The sequence below is a fragment of the Hippocampus guttulatus genome, chromosome 6 (assembly GCF_054856545.1).
Source record: "Hippocampus guttulatus isolate MCC_2025c chromosome 6, RoL_Hgut_1.0, whole genome shotgun sequence".
In the NCBI taxonomy this organism is placed as follows: domain Eukaryota; kingdom Metazoa; phylum Chordata; class Actinopteri; order Syngnathiformes; family Syngnathidae; genus Hippocampus; species Hippocampus guttulatus.
Window position 1 is genome coordinate 4,518,048 of NC_141266.1, and position 12,754 is coordinate 4,530,801.

General features: G+C 42.8%; 1 protein-coding gene across 1 annotated transcript; it reads left to right on the top strand.

The window, feature by feature from the left end:
* Positions 1-1,096: 1,096 nt before the first annotated feature.
* On the top strand, positions 1,097-12,754 carry LOC147203340 (B-cell receptor CD22). Its single transcript, XM_086113383.1, has 10 exons — positions 1,097-1,178; positions 4,937-5,048; positions 5,316-5,461; positions 5,612-5,732; positions 5,824-5,960; positions 10,055-10,177; positions 10,435-10,581; positions 11,851-11,956; positions 12,221-12,384; positions 12,600-12,754. Exons 2-10 carry the CDS (start codon positions 4,957-4,959, stop codon positions 12,752-12,754), a joined length of 1,191 nt encoding a protein of 396 aa, XP_085969509.1. The 5' UTR covers positions 1,097-1,178; positions 4,937-4,956.

Here is a 12,754-nt window from a genome sequence, read left to right on the forward strand (position 1 = left end):
GCTCCGAAAATAACTCCCATCTCTGTTTAGGTGGAATAGAGCTGAATGACGAGATTGTACGCTTAAAGGTGAGTGATGTTTATTTAATATGGAAGTAGCATGATGCAGTTGATTGTATTGTTTTCTGCCGCTTCATCTTTTCTTCTCCTGTGACATTTTAGAGCCCGCGGAGATGTTGGCAGGTGCATTACTTCTGGCCACAATACTTGCAACTTTACCAGGTAGGCGAAAATATCAACAAACGATCAGATTTGATTACTGAATTTGTAATTTTGACAATATGATTACGTTTCATTGGGTAGCATCAGGTCTGGGAACGTGAGGTGTGTTTTGATTGACAGATGTTATATTCTTTGTGAATTTCAATGATGTCATAAACCATTTGGCCATGGCCTTGTACAACACAGTTAATCAGAAATGTAGCAACACTCTTAAGTCCAGTACTATATACGTTTATTAAGGTCCTGCAGCCAGGTGCCCTTGCCTTTACACTCAGGTTATTTATAAGTATTGATTGCCTTTTTGTGCAAGCTCGTCACCCCTGCAGGCTGCGAGCAGCACGGAATGTCACCATGAATCTCAATGCATCCATTTGATTTGATGCTGTTTGACACTTTATTCTCCGAGGAGACATATTTTCACTTGTGTGTTTTGGAACGGAGTACACTATTTCGTCTTGGAGTATATATTCCGAACCAGAAACTTCCCAAAGCCCATTTCTCATGTGAAGAAAAAAAAAAAGTGTCCACTGTTATATTGTCATCCTTGAAGAAGACAAGAACAGGCAATGTCAATACAGTAGTAGATTATGAAACGATCTTTTTCAATATTCTCCGTGCTAAGTCGGCTGGCATGAGGCTTTTAAAAAGACAATTTCTGAATGATCCTTGTTCTCGGTAGGACATGTGCATAAATTAAAAGTGAGCTTTTGATACGGAGTACATGGCAGTTGGATCCTCTCCCAGCTGGACCGAATGGATGGATAAATAGAGCATCAGTAAAACACCACTTGGGCACAGTTCTGGCAATGAATAGAGTTGCCCACGCTGGTGTTGACAACGTGCATTATTGTGCTGCAGGGGGCCAAAGCAGGTGGAGTGTGTCCTTTTCCCGAAGAGAGATCTGTGTGTGGGCAGGAACCACTGTCACACTGCCATGTCGCTATGACTATCCATCAGGTATCTAAGCAGATCTTTCCATATTATGACTTTGCTGGACTCGATATCGATAAATTAGCCACAGAGTGTACCCCCACTTGCTACCAAATCATTGTTCATGCCCCTCCCCTGTGTCGTGGATTTTTAAGATTCTATTTTTTCAATGTTTTTTTCCCCCCACAGATCATTTTACTAATGCTCTGTTGTCACATTTTAAAATATGACAAAAAGAGTTTTGTTTTGTTTGTTTTTTCAACAATCTCCCCCAATATACTGTAGCTTGCTGATGTTCATGAAATTATATGGTTTGGTTGAATATTTTGGTGTTTGAATATCCAATGTTTCATCAATGTGGAAACGTCCAAACGGATCGGTCCGGCAGGCTCGGGTTTGGTTCCTATTATGACCTAACGGAACATATTGGCACAGGCAGCTTTTTTTTCTTTTCTTTTTTTTTTTTTTTACTGGCAAAAAGCTCTGTGTCTGAGTTTACTCATTAAAGAGCGCGAGGAGAAGCGGAGGAGTCCATCCAGAGTCACAAAAAGGAAGAGGTCCGCCGCTTTCAATCACAAACAGCTTGTAGAGTCGCGCTTGTGCTCGCCGAGATTCCCGTTTGTTGGGCCTCCTCGGCGGTGCTCTTTTTGCACTATATCCTTGCTTGTTTACGCAATATCAGTCGTCAAGCATTTGCTGTGCACTGCCACAACGCTGAGAGACTGGCGAAGGGCACCTGATCACCGTCTCGTGTTCCTCGCGTTAGGCAGATGAGAGCAAGAGTTGCTATACGTGCATAAAATGGACTTCCTGCTCGTATTTTTGAGGATGCATCAGAACTCTTACGTTGGTGAGATTACAACTAGCTGGAATTTGCTCTGGTAATACAAATATGTCCATCATAAAAACGTATTTAACTTGAACCCTTAGTTACATGGTATATTGAATATACCATGTCAATTTTTATCATCGTAGTAGCAGTGTTTTATACATTGTTGCCTGGAAACACTCATGCAAACGTTAATGGAAAGCAACACGCATTCTTCTCAATAATATATGTATTTTATACTCATGTGTATTTGATATAATTTTTAGAGATGTATATGTTCTTTAGATGTTCATTCAATTTTTATAGAGAAATGCACTTTTTTTTTGTCTTGTTCAGTTCAAAAACATTTGATTGTCACTCAAACAGTATGTTGCGCTGAGTAAGATTTTCTGACTTGACTTGCTTTTTTTGGTGACGCGACTTGACTTGTTTTATTGATTCCCCCCCCCCCCCCCCCACAGTCACTTAATTGGGACTTGCTTCAAGCTAAAAGGCTACAACCTGAGATTTGCTTGTGACTTGCACATATGTGACAGATGTATTGTACCTTTTGCCATCCAGTGGAGGAGAATTCATTTTCCCGCCTATATCTATCCATGTGAAGAGACATTTTCAATCTACAAAAATATATAAATAACAATACAAGAACAACAAAAAAGTTTCATGATAAATCTGTTAGAATTCTTCATATATTCATTCTTTCAATTTTTACTGAATTAAAGTCCAAGTGTATCAAACTAAACTGAAAACACTCACCACAAAACCCAGACATGAAACGAACTGAGGATTTAGTGAACAGTTCCACCAAAATGTTTAATTATCTTTTGTCTTATGTATCAGTTTGATAGAAATCTTAACTTGGGAGTGATTTTAGAAAATAATAATAACAGCCTGAAGCAAGCACGTTTTGCTCTTAATTTGAAAAACTGACAATGTACATTTTCCCATATCTTGACTGTGACAATGAGTACAGGTGCCAAAAAAAACTTTAAAAAGTGTGTTTTAATATATTTTAAGTGTGCTTAAACCCTAAAACTGTAAAACTATAATATATATAAAAATATATTTTATATAGTCAATATCATGGATTTTATCCTATCATAGTTAACTGAGGTTCCATGTACAATTTTGATACACACCACCAAGCCACAACATTTTGGCCATTTGCACAATTTAACGACATCCAGATTAAGATAATATAAATTCTGACGGACACTGTCACAGAGCTATTTATAATAAACTAGAAAATTCCCACAGAAATGTTGTATGGGACTGCTGACACTTGCAAGGTGGAAAGCCGCATGTGCGGAACAGTTTGAAGTTGGAATGTTTTGTACAGACCCAAAAATGTGGAAATTACAGCCAAAAACACCAGCCTTTTAAATTGGGCCTTTTACTTTGACATTTTTAGAAAAAAGGTGCTTGGCATAAAACTGAACAGTTTATTGTTGGAACAGTTTGAAATTGTTAAGAAAAATGTGGCACTTAGACACACATTTTTTAATTTTTAGCTTTCAATTTGAATTTAAAAAAAAATGGGAATGTGCTCATCAGTTCAAAGTTGGAAGGGTTAGAATTGCTTGAAAAATGTGGAAAGTAGATGCAAAAAGGCCAAAATGTCCCTCTTTTGAGATCGCGTGGTCACTGCTAAGGCACTCAGACCACCCCAAGGATTAATGTCTAGCACCGCCCCTGAAGGCAGCTGTTAATTTCCTGCACCTGTCTGTCATGATGGTTTTAAAATTAAATCTATGCAAGAGCGCACATCTTGAACAAAACCCTCTCACAACTTAATGGTTAAAGACACTGATTCCACAAAGGTCTGTTAGAACGGCAAGAGTTTGAGGAACATCATCATGTTCCCATTTTTTTTAAATCCCCCCCCCCCCCAAAAAAATAAAAATGAAAAATGACAGAAGTACAGCAGGTTTCAAATTAAATAAATCTAAGAAATGTGACTGGCTCATTACAACTAAAACAAAAGGTACAAAATCAAGTTTTTGCTACACAAAAGTGTTTTTTCTCATAGAAGATACGTGTGAGTACCTAATGTCCCCAAATGAAGAAATATTATGGCCACAATGATGACTTAATTTGAGGTTTTCAAAAATAATTTTATGACAGCTCGCACTGCCTTATTGAGCTCCACTCTAGGCTATACAGTACGCACCAACGTTAAACAAGACTTTTTTTTTTGCTGCTTCACTTACTGTCTTTAAACAGACCGGGTAAGGCGAATGTATATTCATCATTCATTCATTCATCTTCCAATCCGCTTTATCCTCACTAGGGTCGCGGGGGTACTGGAGCCTATCCGAGCCGTCTTCGGGCAGTAGGCGGGGGACACCCCGAATAGGTTGCCAGCCAATCGCAGGGCACACAGAGATGAACAACCATGCATGCCCTCACTCACACCTAAGGACAATTTAGAGTGATCAATCAGCCTGCCATGCATGTTTTTGGAATGTGGGAGGAAACCGGAGTACCCGGGGAAAACCCACGCAGGCCCGGGGAGAACATGCAAACTCCACACAGGGAGGCCGCAGCTGGAATTGAACAATTGAATACCTCTGCATTGCGAAGTCGACGTGCTAACCACTGGACTACCGGGCCGCCGGCGAATGTATATAAAAAATGAAAAAGAAAACGTTTTCCAAAGATGGAAAGAGGTGACTGATGTTGTCAATTATGATACGGCTCCGCCCTCATTGCAATGGGAATTCTTTACGTGGTTTCTAGCAATTGCATCACCATGGTAATATGGAATTCTGACCATTAAGAATTCTGAGCCGAGCCGGGTGGAGACGCATCTTTTGATACCTCATTTGCGTGGCTATGTTCAACGGAATTCTCTCTAGAAACAACAGAATCATTAAAGTTAAGATATAAGTATGCAGGATAGTAAGATGGGGAGCTTTTTTTTGGGTCTTTCTTTTTTTTGTCTTTACCTTCATAGGTCACACGGTGACGCAGATCATGTGGTTTCGTGTATCAGCAGACGGTCGAAGGGAGTTCACCCATCACACGGACCTAAACCAAATCAGCCTGTCTTATCGTGGACGCACACGGTAAGAGCATTTGAAAGAGAGAAAAATGTAGCAAGAATACGTGAATTCCACACAAGACGGCCCCAGTTGAGATTCGAATCCTGAACCTGGAAGGCAGATGTGCTTACCACCAATCTTCCGTGCTACTCAATCTTCTTCATTCCTGTGGGTCCATTGACCAAGTGTTCCAACACTTCTATCCACGTGTTATATAGTTTAAAAACAAAAAAGAAAACGGATGCATGCATCTATGGTATGCATGTCGAACACAATTACTCTGCATTGCAGTTACATCGGCGGAAGCTACTCGAGCTGTTCGGTCCAAATTCGAGCTGTCAAGCTGAGTGATGCAGGCCAGTACCACTTCAGGTTCAAAACGGATCAACCACTGGGACGATGGACCTCGCCAGACACCATCACTCTAGACGTAACAGGTTGTTTTTTTGCCAACTAAAAGTGCTGAATCAGCTGTGACGGATACTACGGATGAAATTCAAGAAGTCTGCGCAAGCAGCGCTTTTCTTGCCAGACATTCACACAAGACTTCACTTTGGGTTTTTTCTGTGAATGCGTGCATGTGTCAGACCTCCAGGTCCAGCTGCATCCAACAAGGCCAGCCAACATGTTTGGCTTTGCAGAGACTGTCTTTGTCGGCTGCCAGGCCACAGGATGTGCTGCCCCAGGAAGGAGCCTCGCGTTGTACAGGTGAGTGTGTGCGAGTGTGCAACCTCCCCATCAAATGTGGCTATCAAAAGCAGAAAAACAAAAGCAATGTCACAATATGCTTCCTGAGCAGGGATGGTCGAAACCTGGGTTCCTATGATAAATGGATGATAATCAAACGCTTCGACCCAGTGCACGTTGGAGCGTATATCTGTCGACCAATCCCGCCACAGAATGTGCAGTCCCCGCCCCTCTTTCTGGCTCTCGGCCGTAAGTAATTGCAGACCAACCACACCGACTCTCATTCTGCTTGCTTATGTGTACCTTGTAATTCTTTTTTGCATCACGAAATATGTAAATGTTCAGTGCTGCAAACACAACGACTAATTTTTTGGTACGCGTTTGATCGAATGTGGCAGCGCAGTGACCTTATGCTTATTACTCAGCTTTATTTACAGACATATTGGATAGGCGTCAACAAACAGTGTTCTCAGTAAAGGGGAAAAAATAGCTTCCTGATCATGAACACATATACCGTATTTTCCGCACTAAAAGGCGCATTGGATGATGAGGCGCAATCTACAATGCACCCACTAGATGTCGCTACGCTCCTCCCGTTCGATTCGAGAGGCGTTCATGACCGCCTCCGAAAAATGTAAATGAACATTACTTCAATGAAACTACGAGAGTTGACAATAATGCATCAAAACAGAAAATCAAGCGAGAAAATCACAAAATAAATTCTATAGCCCCCCTTGGCATTTCCTTAAGCGGAGCTCCAACAGAATGATCAGATGTCAGTAACAGGACTGTCTCAGAAGTGTTTGTTATTTATTCCTTTGCTCTGTATTCACAAACGAGGAAAGCACAAAATAAATTCTGTAGGGTTGCTACAGAATTTATTTTGTGATTTCCTCGCTTGATATTCTCTTTTGATGCATTATTTTCAATTTTCATAGTTTCATTAAAGGAATCGTTAATTTACGTTTTTCAGAGGCGGTCATGAACGCCTCTCGAGTCGAACAGAAGAAGAGAAGGCACGGAGACGGACAAAGACGTACCTGTATTTGTTGAGACTGTTTTAAAAAATTAACACCACAGCTCTCCTTTTTTCGGAGCTGCAACAAAAACGTATTTAATAAAGCAGCGACACAGTTCACTGAACCAACAGCAAGTTATAACATTGGAAGCATATCTCCAGCAAGGAGCCATTTTGGGGTCGACATGTTACCGTAATTACCATACAAAAGGCGCACCGGATTTTAAGGCGCGCTGTGAGCTTTTAAGAAAATAGAAGACTTTTCGGTGCGCTTTATAGTGCGGAAAATACGGTACGGATTTTAGCAATACAGTAATCCACCTCCACTTCGCCCTCCATGTTTTGCGGCTTCAGTGATTCGCGTTTTTTTCCAATACTGTATTCATTTTTTTAAAAATTATAACAATAAAAAAAAATATCCAAAAAGTAAAAATGAAAAAAATACAACCATATCGGCAGCCATCTTGCAGAAAGACCCGCTCTTTCATGTTGATGCGCGAGAGAGAAGGTTTCCCTGCATGCGGAATGAATCCGAGGCTTTGTTCATGCCTGTACTGTACTGTACACATGCATTTATCCAAGGCACGTGATTGGTTCCTGGCGCGATATCGACCAGTGAGAGCACGAGTGGATATATCCTGTGAGCTGATTGGCTGCGCATCTTAGCAGCCCTGCCCACAGTACCATCCCTTGGGTTTCGTCACGCTGTTGACTGTGTCTTATGTGTTCGAGATAACCGTAAATGTTTAAGCAAAAACCTTTTGGGATTAGTTAAGACTGTGCTCCAACCCCTTGCCACCGCCTAAGGACAGAGATGGCACCATCAACAGAGACACATTGCTTCAACAGCAGAGGCGGGGGCTGGTGGGTGTGGGGGTACGACCCGGTCAGCTGTTTTTTAGACATGTGAAAGCAGTGACAGCTCAGACGAAGGCTGAAGTGACAGCCGAAACTGTCAGCTACGTAAGAGGGGTTTTTTTCTTCACCAAAAAAAGACCATTGTCTGATTTAAAAAAAAACAAACAAACAAACCTTAAACCTATTTCAACTCATAAGAAGACAAGACAAATGTCATAGCGCAACCCATCATGTTTTTCTCCCATTTAAAAACTTCAGCTCCGCTGTCAGCAAGTCTTTTGTGAACCAAAAGCCCACAAGTCAAGTGAGAGCCGCCTTCTACACTACCAACACAAGCCTCTTCGCCTCTCTCAGAAGGCATTGTTGATAAATTTTAATTCCTGTATCAGGTGTAATAATGAAAGATTTAAGTAAATACGTGTCCTGTTCAAATCCATCCATCCATCCATCCATCCATCTTCTACCGGACCGGCAGCAGCTTTAGCAGCTTTAGCAGGGAAGCCCAGTCTTCCCTCTCCCTAGCGACTTCTTCCAGCTCTCCCCGGGGGATCCCGAGGCATTCCCAGGCCAGCTGGGTGACATACTCTCTCCAGCGTGTCCTGGGTCATCCTCGGGGTCTCCTCCGGGTGGGACATGCCCGGAACACCTCACCAGGGAGGGATTCAGGAGGCATCCGAATCAGATGCCCAAGCCACCTCATCTGGCTCCTCTCGAGGCGGAGGAGAAGCGGCTCGACTCTGAGCCCCTCCCGGATGACCGAGCTTCTCGCCTTATCTCTAAGGGAGAGCCCGGACACCCTGCGGAAAAAGCTCATTTCGGCCGCTTGTATCCGGGATCTCGTTCTTTCGGTCACGACCCATAGCTCGTGACCATAGATGAGGGTTGGAACGTAGATCGACCGGTAAATTGAGAGCTTCGCCCTTTGGCTCAGCTCCTTCTTCACCACGACAGACCGATACAACGTCCGCATCACAGCAGACGCTGCACCGATCCGCCTGTCGATCTCTCGCTCCCTCCTGCCCTCACTCGTGAACAAGACCCCAAGATACTTAAACTCCTCCACTTGGGGCAAGATCTCCTCTCCGACCCGGAGGGGGCACTCCACCCTTTTGCGACTGAGGACCATTGTTTCAGATTTGGAGGTGCTGATTTTCATCCCAACCGCTTCACACTCGGCTGCGAAGCGCTCCAGTGAGAGTTGGAGAGCCCTGCTTGAAGGAGCCAACAGTACCACATCATCCGCAAAAAGCAGAGATGCAATACTGAGGCCACCAAAACGGACCCCCTCAACGCTTCGGCTGCGCCTAGAAATTCTGTCCATAAAGGTTATGAACAGAATCGGCGACAAAGGGCAGCCTTGTCGGAGTCCTACCCTCACTGGAAACGATTCCGACTTACTGCCGGCAATGCGAAACAAACTCTGACATCGGTGGTATAGTGACCGAACAGCCCGTATCAGGGGGTTCGGTACCCCATACCCATGAAGTGATAGAAGAGTGTCAGCTAAGGTGAAGGGAAAAGTTTACAGTACAGTTGTGAGACCAGCCATGATGTACGGTCTAGAGACACTAGCAATCGGCAAAAGACAGGAGGCAGAGTTAGAGGTGGCTGAGTTAAAGATGCTGAGATTCTCCTTAGGAGTGACAAGGATGGACAGGATCAGAAATGAGGTCATCAGAAGGACAACTCAGACAGGAAAGTTTGGAGAAAAAGTTAGGGAGGCCAGACTGAGATGGTTTGGACATGTACAGAGGAGGGACAGTGGATACATTGGTAGGAGATTGTTAGAGATGGAGCTACCAGGTAGGAGACAGAGTGGAAGGCCAAAGAGGAGATTCATGGATGCAGTGAGGGAAGACATGCAGGTCATTGGAGTCAGAGTACAGGATGTAGAGAACAGGGAAAGATGGAAATTAATGACTCGCTGTGGCAACCCCTGAAAAGGAACAAGCCGAAAGGGGAAGAAGATATTTTAAATATGCCGCTATCGACATTCACGAAAATTACTAGGCAGGGGCAAATTCTCCCTTGCGGTTTTCACCTTTTGGGGGTGGGGGCTCTGGTCCCCATTAACCGCAAAAACCGGGGAATTACTGTAACTTGGTTTGCATGTCAGCCTCACAGTTCTGAGGTTCAGGGTTCGAATGTCAGCTTCAGTCTTCTGACACATGTATGTTCTCAATGTGCTTGCAAAGGTTTTCGCTGGGAGGATTTTCTCCCACATTTCAGCAGCATGCATAAGGTTAACCAAAAACTAAATTGTGCATAGGTCTGAACGTGAGCGTGAAGTGGCTGTTGACCAGTCCAGGGAGTCCCCCACCTCTCGCTTTTAATCAGTTGTAATAGGCTCCAGCTCACACGCAACACGATTGAGGACACCTGCTATAGAAAATGGATGGATGGGTGATGAGTGAAGAATGCAACATTATTCATCATTTAACCACTTTCTTTTCTTTCTTTCCATCAGATGCTCCTCGTTCTACCTCCATCCAAGTTTCTCCTTTAGGAGTGGTGTCAGAGGGCGGGTCGGTCACTCTGTCGTGCAGTAGCGAAGGAGCTCCACCGGTAGAGAGCTTTGCCTGGTTCAAAGGTATTACAGAATTTAATGAGGCGATGGTGGAGAACCGCACTACTTGGCGGAGGCAGCTGGTCCTGAAACCAAAATATTAAAAGATCGCTAAAAATAATTTTGTTGAATTATCTACTCCACTGCAAGATAAAATGACAATAAAAAAAAAAGAGCACCTCTAATTGCCTCTCCTACCGTGTCAATTAAAACTTCAAAAGATGTATTTCTGATGAAAAAGATGATGATTGATATGTCTCACATGAGCGTTCTCTCCACAGACATGGAGACTGGCAGCATCCCAGATAGTTTTGGGCCTCGACTCCACCTTACTCACCTCAAATACACAGACGGAGGAAAGTACTTCTGTGTGGCGCGGAACTCCCTCGGAACCGAACGGTCCCAACCATTTCTTCTCAATGTGACATGTACGTGCTCACTTAATTCATTGCTCAGAATTGGGAGCTCAACAGTCATTGTTTAAATGTTTTTAAAACAACTTAAAGAAATAAGATAATATATCATATTCATGTTTACTTCACTAGACTAAATCGCTCGAGTATGTTGATACAAATCAGTTGTTGAGTTTTTATTACAATACATTCACACTGCTAATTAATAAAAAAAAGTGTAAAGTCAATCCAAAATCCAATAAAATTCAGTTACTTGGGTTTCTATAGCTACGACATGTCGTTCCAATGTCAGTCAGAAGTTTTACATACACTCGTTGTGAGAATGAGTATTAAATTCATTTGGGAATTTTGATTATCTATTTGAGCTGCTCTTTTCCAGAGGGAAATATTTATTATAAAGGTACATTTCCAATAAGATTTTTTTTAAAAACAAGAATTGAAAATACTGGATTTTCTCTAATCCACACAGGGTCAAAAACTAACCATTTATATTTATTTTTAAACTATCCGTTTATTACATTTTTGCTGAGTCAGGGGAGTGAGGGTGACGTGTACCAACCACGAAGTGAGCATTGACTTGAATAATGAGAAGTAGTACATCTATGTCACGACAAATTTGCATTTCAAACCGCTATTGAATAAAATCATAGATGTCGACCTTTAACCCGGACACAGACTTGTGACCTGTTTTGCATCAAACAGTGGGGGGGGGGGGGGGGGAAATGAATTTTGACGCTATTGGAGCTTTCGTATTTTTCCTCCAAATTCTACACACAACCCTACAGAGCTCCTAAAGGGACATGGAGGGGACAAAAAACAATTTTGTGTTGCCTTACAAAGTTTTGCATTCCCTCGAGATTGCTAGATAACGCAAACCTCTTTTTTTCTTTTTTTCTTTTTTTTTTTGCAAGGGGATGCTTTTTTAAAAAAAATGCTAATCAAAACTCAAAACTTTGATCAGGAACTCAAATGTTTTTCAAATGTGCAACCCCCGATAATGACATAATGGAAAAAGTTTGCAGATATTTTTGTGTAAAACAAAAATCCCTACAAAACTGCATATACACAGATATTCTCAGCGTTTAGCATGAAACTCAAGATTGAGCACAGTGGCCTCTTGGTTGTTTTGAAAGGCGCTTATAAATAAAATGTATTATTATTATTATTAAATGGGAGAGGTTCCGGGACTGGTCCTTCGAGCCGGCTGGCTGTCTAATCTGAGCAATTGGGAGCCTCGGTTAGTGGGGTGACCAAGTCCGACAGGCATTCTTTGTCTCTTTTCAGTCTCACCCAAAAACACCCATGTGCTGATAACACCGCCTGGTGACATTCGAGAAGGCTCCAATGTAAACCTCAGCTGTGTTAGCCGTGCCCATCCCCCTATCAGCAGGTTGTATTTCATTATCACTATCCACAAAATGCTCATTGTATTGCTGTCGTCTTGTCTTGTCTTTTACTGTATTTCATTTTCATGTTGTAGTTGTCTCGTCTGTATTTTTGTCTTCAATTAGGGTTGAGTAAAATGGACTGTATTTTGGTTGGGCATTTTTCAAATGGAAGAAGTTCAAAATGAAAAGTAACCCTGGCTTGGCCATTACGTCATCGCTCAGTCCTACGAAGCACTTTTATCGTGATCATCCCCATCTTTCTTTAGGCATGCTTGGTATCGCATCCTAGGAGACCAGGTGCTAGCAAAAGGAAGCGTCCAGAACTTGACGTTCCCTTCGGTGCGTGCTCACCACGCTGGTCAGTACTACTGCATGGCCTGGAACCGATTAGGACACCAAACCTCTCATAGCACCGCTCTCACTGTGCTGTGTAAGTTGTGTTTATGTGTGTTTGATTGGAACCATCCTTGTTAACTGAGGCAACATGATTCAGAGACAAGGCGGGTATTATGTGTCTGTCACCTGTCAGTTTGTGTATCTACCGCCTCTCCTCAATCGCAGTCTCTCTCGCTCCATTTTTGTCTGTTCAGTAGCCTTTCTCACTTCCCATCAAAACATTATTCTGTCATCTCTACTTCCATTCAGACCCTCCGAAGAACACTTCAGTGCTGGCTCGTCCTTCCAGCGTGGTGGATGCTGGCCGGCCTTTGACTCTAACCTGCAGCAGTCAGGCCAACCCAGCCGTGGACAACTTCACTTGGCATCGTTTAACACACAACGGAGCATCAGTACAATGTTAG